Here is a 17,875-nt window from a genome sequence, read left to right as displayed (position 1 = left end):
CTCGACTCCATTCTTTTTAAAAATAGACATTATTGAAACTTTGCAAACTACAAATGAAAACAAATATCGTAAGGAAACGGGGCAATGTTATTGTCTGCTGGATCTCTGCTAGCTGGTGGTTGAACCTAAAAGGCAGAAGCCATAGCTTATAGTGCATCATTAACCCCTATTATTGCAAAGATGATTAAATTAACTTCCTTGATTATAGGAAAGAATTTGTTTATTGTTGATGGGAAATCCCTTATACATTTTCTGCATGAAACAGCGGGGGGGAATGCACAAATGTCAACTTTGCTGAATATTTATTTATTTATTTATTTATTTGATTTGCCAATTGTTTACAAGATAATAAGTATAAGTGTATACATAGTCGTGAATACATGAAATGGGTACATATAAGAAAAATAAAAGAAGAATAAGAGAAACAATAGGACAGGGACGGTAGGCACGTTGGTGCGCTTAAAAAGGTAAAGATAAAAAATGAGCTTTTAAAATAATTTCATAAATTCTGCAATTGTATTTGCTGCGGTGGAAATTGGAAGTTCTCTTCTTTCTCACAATGCTTTTGCTTCTTTCTCTCTTTCTTTCTCTCCTTCCTTCCTTCCTGCTTGCCTGCCTGCCTTCCTCTCCTTTCTTTTCCTTCTTTCTCTTTTCTTTCTTCTCCTTCCTTTTTACTGGACCTCTCCCCGCCTTTCGTCTTAGTTTTTATGCCCACTTTAAAACTTTTAATAAACTTTATTAACCACAAAGACAGGGCAGAGAACCGGGCGGCGCAGGCCTTCCTTCTCTTCCCTTTTAAACAGAGCCGTCCCGAGGCGACCGCATCCTCCCGCTTCCCCCTCACTCGCTCCGGGCTCGGCCTGCTTGCCTGCCTGCCTGCCGCGGCCGCCCTCCTCTGGGTGCGCGCGCGCGCAGCGGCAGGGCGGGCCAGGCGAGTCCGGGGCTTCGGACGGGCGGGCAGGCCGCGGGCCGGAGAGGCGGACGAGGAGGAAGCGAAAGCGGCCACCCCGAGGCTGCCCCCTGCCGCTCCCGAGGCTGCTCTGCTCCGCGGTCCCCTCCCACCCCCGGCAGGATGGCGGCGGCGGCGGCGGCGGAGTCGGGGACCGGGCCGGAGAAGCTGTTGGGGCCGGCCCTGCTCGGCTTCTTCGTGTACAACCCGCGGCTGGGCCCGCGAGAGGGCGAGGTGGGCGGGCGGGAGAACGAGGAGGGAGAGCCGGGGACCCTCTAGCGAGAGGGCGGGCAGGGGAGACGGAGGGCCGGCCGGGCCTTCCTCGGGGGCCGGGGGGCGGCTCTGGCGGCCGGGCCCAGCGGAGGGACGCAACCAAGAGGCGGCCCTTCTCTCCGGACAGGCCGAGGCCCAGCCGGCAGGAGGGAGGGGAGGGCTTGCACGGCTGGGTGGTGGTGGTGGGGTGGATGCACAATTGGGGGTGTGTGGGAGGTGTTGTTGTTGTGTCTCTCTGTGTGTTTGTGTAACAAACTAGAGCAGGGGTGTCCAACCTTGGCAACTTTAAGACTTGTGGACTTCAACTCCCAGAGTTCCTCAGCCAGCTTTGCTGGCTGAGGAACTCTGGGAGTTGAAGTCCACAAGTCTTAAAATTGCCAAGGTTGGACACCTGAACTAGAGAGACATAGATGTGGGGGTGGGTGGGGTTGTTGTGTGGGACTATTTTGTACGATTGCAATAGTGACTGAAATGGTGTAGGTGTAGGGTCTCCTGCTTGGGTGGGTGGGGGGTTGGACTAGATGACCTACAAGGGGCCTTCCAACTCTGTTAATCTGTAAGCAAGTAAGTAGGTAAAGGAAGTTGTGGGTGCTCCATTACTGGAGGCTTTTTAAGAAGAGACTGGACAGGTGTGTGTCTGGGATGGGTAGAGGACAGGTGTGTCCAACCTTGGCTGCTTTTAAGACTTTTGGACTTCAACGCCCAGAATGGCCCGGCTGGCAGGTCTTAAAAGTGGCCAAGGTTGAATGCTTCTGGTGCAGGTGATGCTCAACTTAACAACAGTTCACTTAGGGACCGTTTGAAGTTACAATGGCACAGAAAATAGCAATAGCACTTAGACTTATATATCACTTCCCAGCCCTCTCGAAGCGGTTTACAGAGTCAGCCTGTTGCCCCCAACAATCTAGGTCCTCATTTGACCCACCTCGGAAGGATGGAAGGATGGGTCAACCTTGATCAAACTCCTGGCAGTGGGCAGAGTTAGCCTCAAACACTGCATTCAAACTACTCTGCCACTATACCTACCTATCTACTTCCTTCCTTCCTTCCTTTCCTTCCCTTCCCTTCCCTTAACAAGAGCAGACTTATATATCGCTTCACAGTGCTTTACAGCCCTCTCTAAGTGGTTTACAGAGTCAGCCTACTGCCCCCAACAATCTGGGTCCTTCTTTGACCCACCTCGGAAGGATGGAAGGTTGAGTCAACCTTGAGCCTGGTGAGATTTGAACTGCCAGATTGCAGGCAGTCGGCAGAAGTGACTTATAATGACCGTTTCTCAGACTGTGGCAGCATCTCCATTATCAGGAGATCAAAATTCAGATTCTTAGCTACTGATTCATATTGCAGTAATCTGGGGGTCACGGGATCCCCTTTTGGGACTTTCTGATGAGCAAAGTCAGTGGGGAAGCCGGATTCACTTAACAACTGTGTTACTAACTGAACAGCCACAGTGATTCATTTAACGACGATGGCAAGAAAAGTCATAAAATGGGGCAAAACAAATGTCTCATTTAGCACCTACCTCCTGCTTGAGGAGGGGGTTGGGCTAGAAGACCTCCCAGATCCTTTACACTTTTTCACACACCTCTATTCTCTTTCCCCTTTTGGATACATGTGTACACTTAAATGCGTGTGCATATTGCATACATGTACACAGACCCAAGTGTACTTTTTCTGTCTGAGTACATGCAAATTCCTTTTTCACAAAAAAATTTAACAGATATATTTCAGAATGTTAACGTTTCAGCACAATGTATCTTTTAAGGGCCCTATTCATAGACTTGTGAATTAATTTAAAATGGGTTAATAATTGTAAAATGCAATAAGTTGTGAAGGCCTTGTGTTTAAAGGTGCTGCACAGATAATATTTAAAATAATGAATTAGGTGTTTCGTTTCTAAATTCAGGAAGAAAAGAAGATCCTCTTCTATTACCCAAATGAAGCAGAGAAGAATGAAAAAATCAGAAATGTTGGATTATGTGAGGCCATTGTTCAGTTTACAAGGTACCACACTCCCTAGGACTGCATGTCTAGTATTTCATTTATTTGGGAAAAATGAAACTTACTTGCCTCTTGGAACAGTGGCATGAACGAGGTGCAATGACAATAAAGTAAACGAAACGAAACCTTGGCCAACAATATTAAATTGTTTCATTTCCGTAATGATGACATAACTCATGTCATCTTGATGTTCTTGAGGCATGTTACTGATGCTTCAAATCCCACATTTCACCCAAAACAGTGTATCTACTTTTTTCTGATTTGTTTTGATCCCCCCCACCCCACAAAAAAAAAAAAAAAAAAACCCTATGAAAAACAGCCTGGGAGAATTATAGAACTAAAATTGCCCTGTGGATTTCTTGGCTAATTAAGGTTTAAACTAAATTTCTACAGTCCATCTTGATTTGTTTACATATTACTTAAACGAGGAGATTTGAGAACACAATGTAATGAATAGTTTCCTCCTTTATGAGGAAATAAAAACAATAATGGATTATTTCATGTTCTCCTGGTCCTGATGAACATTTAAACTCTGCTAATTCATAATAATATATTTTTCTTCGTAGAACCTTCAGTCCCACAAAACCTGCAAAATCACTACATACCCAGAAAAATAGACAGTTCTTCAATGAACCGGAAGAAAACTTCTGGATGGTTATGGTATATAAATGCATCGTGCTGTTCTTTGAAGCAATTTTTTCTGTACTTTTTGAATGTCCTGTCATATTTTTATACCCTTTATGCTGAAAATTTCTCTGAAACGGTTTACAGATGAATAATTGGACAATCCATGCTATCAGACTAAAAGGGGTGGCTAGGAGGGGTAAATAAATCAAAACAAAGGTCCCATTGCTAAGCTATGATTGTTAGAAATGATGGTTGCAGTGAAACAATTCAGGAGTCTGGTGGGATAACTGTTGTTGGATGACAGTTTGACTAGAAGTTGTAGGAGAAGGAATGGTACCATCTGGAGGAGGGGTCAAAAGAAGAATCAGTCTAGAATCCCTACGTAGGCACAAATGAATTCCAATGACCCTCATCCGGAGCAAAATAGGGCTTAGCCCACCATTATTTGCCCGCTGCTCTCTATAAAGGTTCTCAAAAGAGCCTGTAGAAGCTAAAACAGGCAAAACAAAATTGCTTAAATGAACTGTTTTGTTCCGTTTTCAAGGTCGTACGGAATCCGATGATAGAAAAACACAAAGATGGCAAAACGGTTGTCGAATACCAAGAAGAAGAGCTGCTGGTAAGAATGAAATGTCACGTTGGAAATGTTAGCAAATATATCTAGGTGGTGTTTTCCTTTTCTTTGACGACTTGAACCCCTCAAGAGTCGTCTTTTCTTTCTCCCAACATCCGTAAATAGTTTCTGAAATTCTGACCTCCAGAGTGCACCCCTTTCCCCTCATTTCGCTTCTAAAATAAGGTGACAGCACAGCAGGGGATCAGCTTTCCGGCCCATAATGGCCATTCTGCAGCGGTGACCACGATTCATTTTTTTAAAAAAAATCATTTTATCATATTAGTTTATTGCATTTTTCCTGGTTCCCATTCAAATGAATGAGTTTGCTTAATGACCATTGAAAAAAAACTATTTCCGGTTGCATGAATGCCTTGACTTACTATGGTAACACATTATGTCCAGATTTCTGGTGCAATTTTGGTCGTAAGTCAAGGACTACCTACCTGTAGTGTGATCAATACCTGTTCAGAAGCCAGAGCCACTGATTCTAAGATTATTACATCTGGATCCGATCCAATTGCAGCTGGTTTTCATGAGTTGTTAAACTTATTTCCCTGAAAAAGTTTTCTCTTGAAAACAGCAGTTATCTCATGGTGCGATTTGCAACTTCTTGGAGTGATTTTTTTTTCTTCTCACAGGCCATTCCTCTGGGAATATGGTTTGAGAGAAAGACTGCCACATACAAAGCGTAAAAAAAATGGAGTTGTCGTTTATAGATTTATGGAAAAGTACCGATGGGCAGTTTTGTTTTTGAGGTTTGTTTTTTTTTTTTTTTAAATAAGCCTGTGTAACTGCATCCTTAGTCAAAATAACTGCCTTTGTGTCTTTGTGATAATGACTTTCTGACTGATTCTGAATCTCTTACAGGACAAAGTTTATAGCTCAGTGTTACAGCAATGTTACAACATGTATAAGGTCAGTTTCACCATAATATTTGTTAATTAAGTTAGAGTGGGTAAAACAGCTTTTACTTGTACTCCCAAAGTAAAATGGAATACTTTGCTTCAATTTTTCTGAAGTGTAAGTAGCAGAAATATGAATCCAGCGCTGAATATTTATTGATACTTATTCCGTGTCACGTTTCTTTCATATTATTTCTTGTCATGAACTATTCCATTTTTGTATGTATGCCTTCCAGATGGCACACAGATTTTTTTTAAAAAAGGATTAAAATCTAGTCTGTGGTAGAAAGAAAAAGGAAGAAAAGGCAATTGCAGGTGATAATCACTTTGGATTGCAAAAGGATGCAAAAGGAATGAATAAAATAATGTGTACTGTTGACTGTCATGTATGTATCATTGATGAGATGCATGCTATTTTTGGCAATATATAGGTTGAGGGGAAAGATGTTACCCATTAGCAATCAGAAATATACAGTGTTTGTCATCTGTTATAAGCTTTCTGTAAATAGACTCCTAAGTGCTATGCAAGCATTATTCCTAAAATAATGGAGTGTAATTTTTCCTTCGAATCCAGGGAAGCTGGAATCCCAGGGCCAACACTCAGTTCAATATTTATGTCTTGAAAAACAAGCTATTAAACGATGATTTAGTTAACCCATTATTTTTTTCCTCTTGAAAATAAATGATTAGCTTTTTAATGGCACGTTCCAAAAAGCCATGGAAGATGGAGGCATCCGGGTTCTGAAGGAAAGGCTGGAGAAATTCTTCCATCGGGTAAGACATTTTCCCCTCTTTTTATCTGAACAAGTGGGTGCTTAAGGTGTTAGTACTTCTACTAGAGGAATACAATGGATTGCCGATAGAAGGGAGTATTTGTAGCTCAGGGTTGAAATGTGCTTGGTGGTTTTCTGGCAGACGTTTCATGACCCAACTAAGCAACATCATCAGTGCTAGTTGGATCATGAAACATCTGCAAGAAAACAGCCAAGCTTTACCTTTCTCCACTCCATCTCTTCTTTCCTCCTGTTTCTTATTCCTTCTCTTTTTTCTATTCTTCCTTCTACTTTGCCATCTCCTCCTCCTCTCTTCCTCCTCCAACTCCACTCCTCCTGGCACTGATGAGGTTTCCTAGTTAGGTCATGAAACTTCTGCAAGAAAACAACCAAGCTCAGAGAGAACCAAGGACTTCAATAATGGGATAGGAAAAACAGACGGAAGGATGGATGGATGGGTGGATGGGTGGATGGATGGATGGATGGATGGATGGGGTTAATTTAGAATCCTGGCAAGATTCTGTAATAAGGTGACTGAGAATATCCACTAGATATTTTTTTAAAATATGCTCTCAACCCTTACTTTCTCCTGTAACTGTTTATCAAGAGAACATCGATCAACGGATTATGTGTCAATAAGTCAATGTTGACTTTTAGCAGCCACCTAGATAAATTTTACCCATGACAATCTGTCCCGGATCGGGTCCTTCAGCACTCCCAACGCTGCCCCTCCCCCCGCCATCACCACCTAACGGAGTCCTTCCACCCTGCCTGCTGATCGTTCTCCTCCTTCTCAAAGACCCCTTCCCTTCCCCCTTGTCTTTCAGTACTTGCAAACGCTTCACTTGCAGTCCTGCGATCTGCTGGATGTCTTCTGCGGCATCAGCTTCTTCCCGTTAGATAAGATGACCTACTTAAAGATCCAGTCGTTCATCAACAAGATGGAGGAGAGCTTGAGCCTTGTCAAGTACACGGCCTTCCTGTACAACGATCAGCTGATCTGGTGAGCACCGGGAAGCTTTGGAGGAGCTTCTGTAGATGGCTATCTCGGTGGATAACAGATAACAGATCATCAGAGTTGGAAAGGACCTTGTAGGTCATCTAGTCCAACCCCCCCCCCCTGCCCAAGCGGGAGATTCTACACCATTTCTGACGGATGGGAATCCAGTCTCTTCTTGAAAGTCTCCAGGGATGAAGCTCCCACAACTTCTGAAAGCAACTTCTGTTCCACTGGTTGATTGTTCTCACTGTCAGAAAGTTTCTCCTTATTTCAAGGTTGAATCTCTCCTTGACCAGCTTCCATCCATTGTTCTTTGTCTGGCCTCCAGGTGCTTTGGAAAGTAGCTTGACTCCCTCTTCTTTGTGGTAGCCCCTGAGATATCAGAAGACTGCTATCATCATGTCACCCCCCTGGTCCTTCTCTTCCTTAGACTAGACATACCAAATTCCTGCCACTATTTCTCCTTAGTTCCAGGTTGCTTCTCTCCTTGATTATTCATCCGTTGCTTCTCATCCTGCCTTCAGGTGCTTTGGAGAATAGCTTGAAGTTGATTCCCTTTTCTCTGTGGCAGCCCTTGAGATATTGGAAGACTGCTCTCATGTCACCCCATCCTTTTTTTCCTTAAACTAGACATGTCTTCTGTCCATTCATGGTTTGCTCAGATATCTATCTTTCTTTCTTTCTTTCTTTCTTTTTTCTTTCTTTCTTTCTTTCTTTCTTTCTTTCTTTCTTTCTTTCTTTCTTCCTTCTTTCTTTCTTTCTTTCTTTCTTTCTTTCTTTCTTTCTTTCTTTCTTTCTTCTTTTTTTTCTTTCTTTCTCTCTCTCCTTCCTTCCTTCCTTCCTTCCTTCCTTCCTTCCTTCCTTCCTTCTTCCTTCTTTCCTTCCTTCCTTCCTTCCTTCCTTCCTTCCTTCCTTCCTTCCTTCCTTCCTTCCTTCAGAAAAGTTCGACCCCTTCCTCCTCTCTGTGGCAGACCCTCAAATATTGGAAAACTGCTGTTCTGTCTCCCTTGGTCCTTCTCTTCCCTAGACTAGCCAGGCCCAGTTCCTGTAACCGTTCTTCATATGTTTTAGTCTCCAGTCCCCTAAATCCAGTGGAATGTGGAATAACATGATACAGGATAAAGTAGGGTGCTTGTGTGCACACTCGTGGAGTAGAATCTCTCTGGGCACGCTCAGCATTCTTCCCTGCACACGTAGGTCTCACCATAAGGGTAGGAATGTGCCAAGGATGGGACCTAGGCATAAGAAGGAGAAAATTCCCCTGTATTTCCCAGGCCACAGGATATATTATTTCCCTGTCAGGCCACCTGGTTGTCCACATATGATTTACACTACTTCTAAAATTCTTCAGCCAGCTGTCTTCTCACCGACTTTGGCAGTCAAAGCAGAGTCTTTTAAGAAGAGACTGGACAGCCACTTGTGTGAAAGGCTATAGGGTCTCCTGCTTGAGCAGGGGGTTGGACTAGATGACCTACAAGGTCCCTTCCAGCTGCGTTATTCTATGTTCAGTGTTCTCCTTCCATCTCCTGATATTTTGTCATCTTTTCACCACATTGTAAAAAAAGATGTTGAGACTCTAGAGAAGAGCAACAAAGACGATTAGGGGAGTGGAGGCTCAGACATGAAGAACAGTTGCTGGAACTGGGTATGTCTAGTTTGATGGAAAGAAGGACTAGGGGAGACATGATAGCAGCAGTAATTCAATATCTCAGGGGCTGCCCCAAAGAAGAGGGAGTCAAGCTATTCTCCAAAGCACCTGAGGGCAGGACAAGAAGCAATAGATGGAAATTAATCAAAGAGAGAAGCAATTTAGAACTAAGGAGACATTTCTTGATAGTCAGAACAATTAATCAGTGGAACAACTGGCCTCTAGAAGTTGTGAATGTTCCAACACTGGAAGTTTTAAAAAAGATGTTGGATAATCATTTGTCTGAAGTGGTGTAGGGTTTCCTGCCTAGGCATGGGGTTGGACTAGAAGACCTCCAAGGTCCCTTCCAACTCTGCCATTCTATTTTATTTTCTCATCCACTTTTTGTTTCCTTTCTCCAAAGCTGCTCCCAGCACCTTTATTCTGTTAGTTATTTTTCCTCAAGTATACTAAAAAGATCGGTAACAAAGGAAACAGAGCAGTTTTTAAGCAGGCATTGTTTTGGACATTGTTTTGAATAGCAGCCATTGTTTTGGACGTAAGGACATCATTGTGCCAACTGCAGGCCAGAGGGAAAAAGGATGAAATCATTTTTTTAAATCTAATCCTCAGCCTCCCAGAATCTTAGGTTTCGTTCCCCCTCCCAAACTTGGAAGAAGAGCTTCAATGTTGAAAGAAAGAAAGTCCGTGCCCAACACTGAACAGTAGCTGATTTTTCCCCCTTCTCTCTTTTGACCTCACGCAGAAAAAATGTTGGGTTTTAACCAGAAACAAAGGAGGGCTGCCTGCAGCTTGTAACAGGAACCAAAAGGGCTTCTCTTCAGCTGTGTTTGCTTTCAAGAGTGTTTATTGACATGGCACAGCTGCCAGCCGCCTCCAGTTTCATTTTTCAGAGCAAGAGCTCAAGAGGTTTCCTATTCAGAAGTGATTAAGGAGCCGAGAGAAGAGGCTTAGATAAAAAGCGATCGATGGAGCCCTGTGTAAAATAATTACTGATTCAAATGGGATTCTAGAGCCCTGTGTAAAATAATTACCGATTCAAATGGGATTCTAGAGAGGATCCTCCAGGTTTTACCACAAAATGTTGGCTTCAGATTGGAGGCAAGTGTTTTTACTTTAGTTCTGCACATTGACCAGTTAAATAGGTACCACTAGCAGTTTGAAAGCATGCAAATAGATAAATAGGTACCAGCAGCAGTTCGAAAGCATGCAAATGTAAGTAGATAAATAGGTACCACTAGCAGTTTGAAAGCCTGCAAATGTGAGTAGATAAATAGGTACCACTAGCAGTTTGAAAGCCTGCAAATGTGAGTGGATAAATAGGTACCACCAACAATTTGAAAGCATGCAAGTAGATAAATAGGTACCACTAGCAGTTCAAAAGCATGCAAACGTGAGTAGATAAATAGGTATCACTAGCAGTTTGAAAGCCTGCAAATGCGAGTAGATAAATATGTACCACTAACAATTCGAAAGCATGCAAGTAGATAAATAGGTACCACTTTGGTGGGAAGGTAACAGTGTTCTGTGAGCCTTTGGTGTATCGCCACATGACCATAGAAATGTCTTCAGATAACCCTGGCTCCCTCAGCCAAGAAACAAATGGAGATGAGCACCATGCCCTAAAATTGGACATGATTGGACAGGGGTAACTTTTTACTTTTTTTAACTTCACAGGAGTGGATTGGAACAAGAGGACATGAGGATTTTGTACAAATACCTCACCACTTCGCTTTTTCCAAGACACATGGAACCTGAGGTGAGTGGGGTGCCCTGCCTTCCCTCGGCACATGCGGTAACCCTGGTTTAAAGGGAAACAACGTCAGGCACAAGTCTCATTTGCTTAAAAAAAAACAAAAAAACAACCCTGAAAATTTTCCTTGACTGTCTCTTCTGTTTCAGTTGGCCGGAAGGGATTCCCCCATCCATATAGAAATATCCGGAAATCTGCAACACTATGGCAGGTAGGCATTCCTTATCTCTCCGTCGCTCCATGCCCAATGGAGTGTTCGGTCTGAGGGCTCCCTAGTTCTGGTTGTACCTTTTCCCGCCACACCAGCACCAACAACTGACAACGGACAGCATTGGTTTCCGCCATTTTGAAACCGCGCAAAAAATAATAATAATAATAATACAAGGCTTGGAAAGCTTAATGACAATAACAAAGTCCTCCCCAAACAGGTGTTCTGACCCAAACCTTGTTCCAAGTAAACAAACACCAAACAGAGATAAAAGCAAGACCTTTTAATGCTTCTCTGCGAATTCCGTTAATTCACGGTTAAAAGGCTATTAAAACGAATTGTCTCTGATAAGAACGAGAGCCCTGCCAAGCTTGTGCAAGGCTGCCAAGAAGACTAGATAAAGTTACTAAGAAATATTTCAAACACAAAAGAGTCTCCAAACACCAACCAAGATATTCCGAACGTCTACTTGAGTGCAAAAACGTCTTTGCTTCCTGCAAAGAACTCCGGTAAAAGCTGGCTTTGATCTCTTAAGGGAGGGGCCATTACCTTGCAGCCTTACTCCCAAGTTGCCCGTGCTGTTGCAGCTGCTCTTTCCTTCGAGCAGCCCTGCGCCCCTGTGCACTGGGCACAGACTCCTCGGGGACCTCTTCATCACTGCTGCCAGCCTCCACCATCTCCGAAGGCAGCACTCCATTCCCTGATGGTCCTGGCCCCATCCCTGCATCCCACGCAGGTCCCTCATCTGAGTCCTCGCTCTCCGAGACCTCAGCCGTCCACACCTGCTGCTAGTGAACCACAACAACAGGACAAACTCAAACATCCTGGCCCCTCCCCATAGATACAGCCTTTCCAACTTGGCCCGTTATTATCTTTATTCAACCATGCCAAAAGATGCCCACAGTTACTAAAGATTGCCCATTGCAGTTTAGCAATGGGTCGTTTTGGTTCTCTTCAAGTCTGACTTGCTTCATCTGCTAATATTTATCCAAGACTGCTGTATGTTAAAAGCAAAAGAAATGGAGAAGTAATTCATTTGGATATCAGGTTTGCTAAACCAGGGGTCTCCAACCTTGGCAACTTTTAAGACTTGTGGTACTTTAAGACTTTAAGCTTTGCTGGCTGGGGAATTCTGGGAGTTGAAGTCCCCAAGTCTTAAAATTGCCCGGGTTGGAGCCCCCCTGTGCTAAACCAAGCTAGATGTCTCGGGTTAGAAAGCTATAAAACTGGTCTTTTGAGATTTGGACCAAAGGTCTTCAGAGTCGCATGGGGGAAGATCCTGTTGGCAGAGTTGGCTTCATAGGGGTCAATGCTGACATGTTGCTTGTAATAAATCGTTTGGATTCTTTTTGAAGCTTGGCTGGAGGCTCATGATTTAATGAGGAACCCTGACACCCGTCTTTCCTTTTTTAGGTTCCTGACTGGACCCCTGAATCTGAATGGCCCCGAAGCAAAATGCAGGTTCCCCAAAATATTTGTGAACACGGACGGTGCTTACGAAGAGCTTCATTTGATTGTGTATAAGGTAACCTCCTCAATTCTCTAGGAGGTAGTGAATTCTTCTAGAGAATTCGAAATTTTGGATGGAAAGGGGCTGTGCCCTAGAGCTCTATTTCTCAACTTTACGACTCGTAAGATACATGGACTTCAACTCCCAGAGTTAAATGGCTGGGGAATTCTGGGATTTGAAATCCCCAGGTTGTCAGAACGCCAACAAATCCACCCGCATTCAAATCAAAAGTCTCTAGCCGCATCTCAAGAAAAGTAAATTGGTTTATTAGAAATTGCCATGTTGGCGTGTGGCTGGGTGAAGCTGATCCTAAATCACATCATACATTTCCCCCTTGACCCTGGTCTTTCCCCCACCCCCTGGATGTGACTTCTCCAATGGGACACATCCGTCTCCAAGAGTCATCCATCGTGCTCTCCAATAACTTTCTTACACTCTGACAACTTTGGGCTGCCGAGGTGATTATTTAGGCATTTCAAGAATGTCTTGTTTTCCCCCACACCCTTTTTCTGGCAGCTAAAAAGACCAAAGGAGTATCTTTTTAGTTGACACAGGTCTTAAAGTTGCCAAGGTTGGACACCCTTGGTATAGATGATGGATTCTTCTAGAGGTCATTGGGGAATCTAAGACAAGAATCCTATGCTTGTGGCGTTGCAACTACCATTGTCTCCACCCCTTGGCCACGCTAGCTGGGTTCGATGATGGAGCCCAACTTTGGGAGCTACCAGACCTTCCCCTTCCACAATCTAAGTTATCCTTTCATCTCAAGAGAACATCCTCAAACTAGAAATCTTTGTTATGCTAGCTTGGGCCGACATTCTTCGCTTAGCCGTAAAGCCGGATTATAGTAATGAGATAGCTCAAAAATGGCTGGTATGATAAATCTTTTGTCCCTTCCAGGCAATGAGTGCAGCTGTCTGCTTTATGATTGATGGTGAGTATCAAATAATAATGGTTGAATTATTATTCCATTCCTGTCTCGGTTTCCCCACATCCCATCCTTCGAACATTCTCCATGGTCGTTTGGATATGCGTGCGATAGTCCGTTCTCTGCAAGATTTCCAGAATCTTGTAATGAGCGAATTGTTTGAATAATTTCCTGTTACACAGGAAAGAGAAAATACATTTTTTTTGTTTTTTTCCAAGAGCCACAGTTTGCCAGCAAGTCATCAAATAATAAAACTTCAGGAACAGAGTAAAGATTTGTCTAAACTGGGGTTTAGACAAATGATGCTGTGATGGTCAAAACTAGAATGCTTTTTCCTATTTCTTTGTACTTAGCAATGTAGGAACTGTAGCATCAATCCTAAAATAGCCCTAACAAAAGTTTTGAGGGAAATATTCCACCCCTGAATGAATCAAATAAAATCCCTGGGCCCAACTAGGAGCAGGGCCTGGCCCAATCTCTATTACATGTGCCAGTTTGGTGTAGTACTTAAGATGCTGGCCTAGAAACCAGGTGTCTGAGTTCTAGTTCCACCTTAGGCATGAAAGCCGGTTGGGTGATTTTGGGCCAATCACCAGAAGACGGTGAGTTCCAATCCTCACCTTAGGCACAAAAGCCAGCTGAGTGACTTTGACCCAATCACCAGGAGACGGTGAGTTCTAGTCCCACATTAGCTATGAAAGCTGACTGGGTGATTTTGAGCCGATTACCGGGAAGCTGTGAATTCTAGTCCCGCCTTAGGCATGAAAGCCAACTGGGTAACTTTGGGACAGTCCCTCTGTTTCTCAGCCTCACCCATCTCGCAGGGTTGTTTCTACGGGAAAAATAAGAGGACGAAGGACAATTATTGGCTATCTTCATTGCCTTGGGTTGCTTATAAAAACAATAAAGGTGGGATGAAAATCTTAACACGTACATAAATATCTCTCCCCACATTGTGGCTCTGAGACTCTTACTATCCTCTCCCTGTGTCATGCCCCTGGCGGAGACTGACTCCGAGGGAGAGGAGGAACAGCCGACGGAGTGGAAGTGTGGCTCCGGAGGTTGTTAGAGGAGGCTGGGGAAGGGCAGTCAGAGGAGGACCCAGGCCCATCCCCTCTCCATCCTAGGGCACGTGGGGAGGAGAGGATAAGGAAGAGACGTGGTCTGCTCAGGAGGAAAGGGCCTTGATCCTCTTCATGGGCTGCAGCTGTGACAACTGAATAAGAGGATGGACCTGCGTACTGGCAAACGCTGGAAACAAAGCTTGTAAATATCTCTAGTTTATAGTTCCTCTCTTGAGTTTGGCGTCCTTCCCAGTGTATGTTATCTGTGAACATCCTCCAGCCCTTATTTTGCCTGGTTTGTGTTGTTTTTTTCCTTCTTCGTGTAACTGTTTGTGTGGGGTTTTTTTTGTCTTCCGTCAAAGATATTCGGAGCTTGGAAGCAAAGTGAAGGAATAAAAGGGGCTTCACCTGTTTTCTGTGACTGTGTTTGTTTTGTATCCCACCTTGGGTCATCCCACCCTGATCCACCGCCTGCCCTATCACAAATGTTCATACTCAAATTACCCTCAAGCAGGTCTACTTGCTTTCTAATTTGGGAGCAGAGGAACAAGGTGATTATTTTTTTTAAAATGCTCTGCCTTTTCTGGAAGTATTGAAAACTCAGATCTGACTAGCGCCTTTCAGATTCTTTACCTTTTGGCACGTAATTTTGTGAAGTCCAAATCTCGGCGCCTCAACATTTATGGAAACCGGTCCCTTTGTGTGTCCGGGGCTTGCAGCCCTGTCTTGGGCATGTGTCACCATCAGGCCTGGAACCTTTCCTCTGTGCCATGTGGATCTGCCACCTGTGCTCCAGGTGGGGCAATTCTCACCTTTCTTCTCCCCTTCCCCCCCCTCCTCAACCCCTAAATCTTTCCCAGCCTCTGTGCAACCTACGTTGGATTTCTGCCGCCGACTCGATGGCCTGGTGGGCCCTCAACTTACTGTCTTAGCTTCGGATATCTGCGAACAATACAACCTCAAGAAAAGGATATCTGGGTCAGTTCCTTTAAAAAAAAAATTGGGGTGGGTGGGGAGAGTTTGGGATGAACATCTTTCTAATGGTGTGGGAGTATGAATGGATTTCCAGAGAAATATTGCAGGCTGCAGGGACATTTGCACTACTGAGGTGATCCTGAGGACACAGATAAACCACCAAGTGGCCTCAAATGACTCAATAGAAAGGATGCAAACGACCAGCTGTCTGCAAGGAGTAGAAATCCTTCCATTCCCCACCATCCAGTCAGAGCTGAAGAAGCTTCTTGGATGAGAAATGAAACACCTCCAAAGAAAAACCAGAAAATTCCAGTTGCCCCTTGAAAAAGCACCAGGGTTCAGCACTCTGAACAAATCAAGCCATCGACGGTGCGCTTGGCTTCATCCTCATCTCAGGTTGATAGATGAACCAATTGCTAGGAGTTCTGATATACCTGAAAGGTACCTCCGTCCTGGAGTTACACACCAGAGTTCTGGTGCCTCCTTTGATCTCTCCGTTCCTCTCTTTCTTAGGTCCGAGAAGGAGCCTCAGTTTAAATTTATCTACTTCAATCATATGAACCTGGCTGAGAAGAGCACCATCCATCTGAGGAGAACGTCCAGTTTGTCCCTCACATCCGTCCATCCTGACTTGATGAAGATCCTTGGCGATATCAACAACGATTTTACAAGGTGATCTACCTCCTTGTCCCCCACTAACTATTTATCGCTCTCCTTATCGTTTCAGATGCAGGATGAATAATAATACGTCCATTTTGGACCAATGTTTGTTCATGACTTTATCTTAAGCCTCTTTTAAATGGAATTGGCACCTCCAACAATGCCAGTGGGCATCAAGGAACATCTTGGATGCTTTTCCACGAAATAAAATTGGGGTCTGTTTGTTAGTTAGTCTTCTTGTATATGGGTCTTTTTTTTACTGTGTCACACACATCAGGGCAGTTAGTTTGTGTGTGAATGGCCAAAACGTTGAAAACTGCAGTTTTTATCCCTAAATGTGGGACTGAGCAAAAATCAAAGCTTGCTTCTTCAGATGATATTTAAGCCTTGGTGTATTTATGATTGGCTCACAATCTGTCTGACCTACATTGTTCTTGAACAAGCTGTGTGTAGTATTTGGTTGAAGACCACAAAGAAGTCTGAGGTAGATTGGACTGGGAAGTTAAGACACACACACACACACACACATATACCACAGAGGGGAAAAAGGAAAGAGGGAGAAGGGAAGAGCAAACCACTTAGTTGCTAAGAAAATGGTTGTGGACATTTTTGTTTAATCCTCAATTGATTAGATGATTTATTTTTTTTCAATTTTTCCCTCCTGAGTTTATTTCTAATTGAGTTTTCCATACTTCTGGAAATTGATCTCTGACCTTGATTGTTTTCTTGCGGATATTTCATTACCCAAACTAGGTAACATCATCAGTACTTGTACTGAAGTTATCTAGTTGGGTAAAGAAACATCTACAAGAACAACCAAGCTCAGAGCACCAAGGACCTCACAGTCCTCGTCCTCCTCCTCCTCCTCCCCACAAACTCCACTTCCTTCTAGCACTGATGATGTTACCTAGTTGGGTAATGAAACATCTGCAAGAAAACAACCAGGCTCAGAGGCCACCGAGGATCCCTCACTTTAACGCTGAGCTACAGGTATTTTCTTTTATCGGAATCTGACCTCCTCCTCCTCCTCTTTTAAAGGGTGGAGGATGATGAAGAAATCATTGTGAAAGCCATGAGCGACTACTGGATTGTCGGCAAGAAGTCGGATCAGCGGGAACTGTACGTCATTTTGAATCAGAAGAACGCCAACCTGATTGAAGTGAACGGTAAGGAACTCTCAGAAATTGTACACGGCTGTAATCTCAGTGGGAAATATGAATCGTTTGCCTGTGTCGGCACCCTTTTTAATCTAGAACCATCATTGTGAAGCAGGGGGGAAGAGCCATGAGGAGGTGGCTGTAGGTTTTGAGGCAGAAGAAACAGAAAGAAATGCAGATGTGAGTGAGGCAGGCCTAGAATTTGCATTTGATTCCATCAATGTGTAGTATAACAGAGTAACTGAGTTGGAAGGGACCTTGGAGGTCTTCTAGTCTAAGCCCCGCTCAGGCCTTTCAGACAAATGGTTGTCCACTCTTCTTAAAAACCTCCACTGTTGGAGCAACCAGAACTTCTGGTGGCAAGTTGTCCCACTGATTAATTGTTCTGGATATCTCTCCTTGGTTCTAGGTTGCTTCTCTCCTGGATTAGTTTCTATCCATGGCTTATTGTCTTGCCTTTCAGGTGCTTTGGAGAATAGCTTGACCTATTCTTCCTATGTGCTCTTAAGACCTGAGATCCCTAAAAGCATTAAATCCACCAGATGTGTGAAGGGCATGACACCCCACCCAGCTTGGAATTCTGGGAACTGTAGTACGTCTCAATCGAGGTGAATTCCCAAAGAGGCTGTGCCAAAGACTTTTAGCCTTGATTGACTTGACTTGACCATGACTTGACCTTCATTGCTCTTCTTTTGTATATGAAGCTGGATTTTTCTGAGTGGACACAAAGGTTTGTAGTTGCCTACCAAGAGCCTACAACCTTGGCAACTTGTAAGACTTGTGGACTTCACCTCCCAGAATTCCTCAGCTATGCTGGCTGAGAAATTCTGG

The 17,875-nt window shown here is 43.9% G+C and overlaps 1 protein-coding gene across 1 annotated transcript in view; it reads left to right on the top strand.

The window, feature by feature from the left end:
- Positions 1–671: 671 nt before the first annotated feature.
- CCZ1 (CCZ1 vacuolar protein trafficking and biogenesis associated) overlaps positions 672–17,875 on the top strand; it is an 18,048-nt gene continuing 844 nt past the window's right edge. Inside the window, exons 1-14 of the mRNA XM_026687369.2 lie at positions 672–1,183; positions 3,129–3,226; positions 3,790–3,883; positions 4,395–4,469; positions 5,334–5,381; positions 6,059–6,142; positions 6,969–7,144; positions 10,467–10,548; positions 10,692–10,753; positions 12,164–12,275; positions 13,161–13,194; positions 15,113–15,230; positions 15,741–15,899; positions 16,926–17,053. Of these exons, the coding sequence (XP_026543154.1) occupies positions 1,073–1,183; positions 3,129–3,226; positions 3,790–3,883; positions 4,395–4,469; positions 5,334–5,381; positions 6,059–6,142; positions 6,969–7,144; positions 10,467–10,548; positions 10,692–10,753; positions 12,164–12,275; positions 13,161–13,194; positions 15,113–15,230; positions 15,741–15,899; positions 16,926–17,053 (1,381 nt within the window). The 5' untranslated portion in view covers positions 672–1,072. The remainder of the gene's footprint in view (positions 1,184–3,128; positions 3,227–3,789; positions 3,884–4,394; positions 4,470–5,333; positions 5,382–6,058; positions 6,143–6,968; positions 7,145–10,466; positions 10,549–10,691; positions 10,754–12,163; positions 12,276–13,160; positions 13,195–15,112; positions 15,231–15,740; positions 15,900–16,925; positions 17,054–17,875) is intronic.

The sequence above is a fragment of the Notechis scutatus genome, chromosome 12 (assembly GCF_049901735.1).
Source record: "Notechis scutatus isolate UNSWTSFEM ecotype Mainland chromosome 12, rNotScu1.2, whole genome shotgun sequence".
Classification (NCBI taxonomy): domain Eukaryota; kingdom Metazoa; phylum Chordata; class Lepidosauria; order Squamata; family Elapidae; genus Notechis; species Notechis scutatus.
This window is presented reverse-complemented; position numbering and strand designations above follow the sequence as displayed.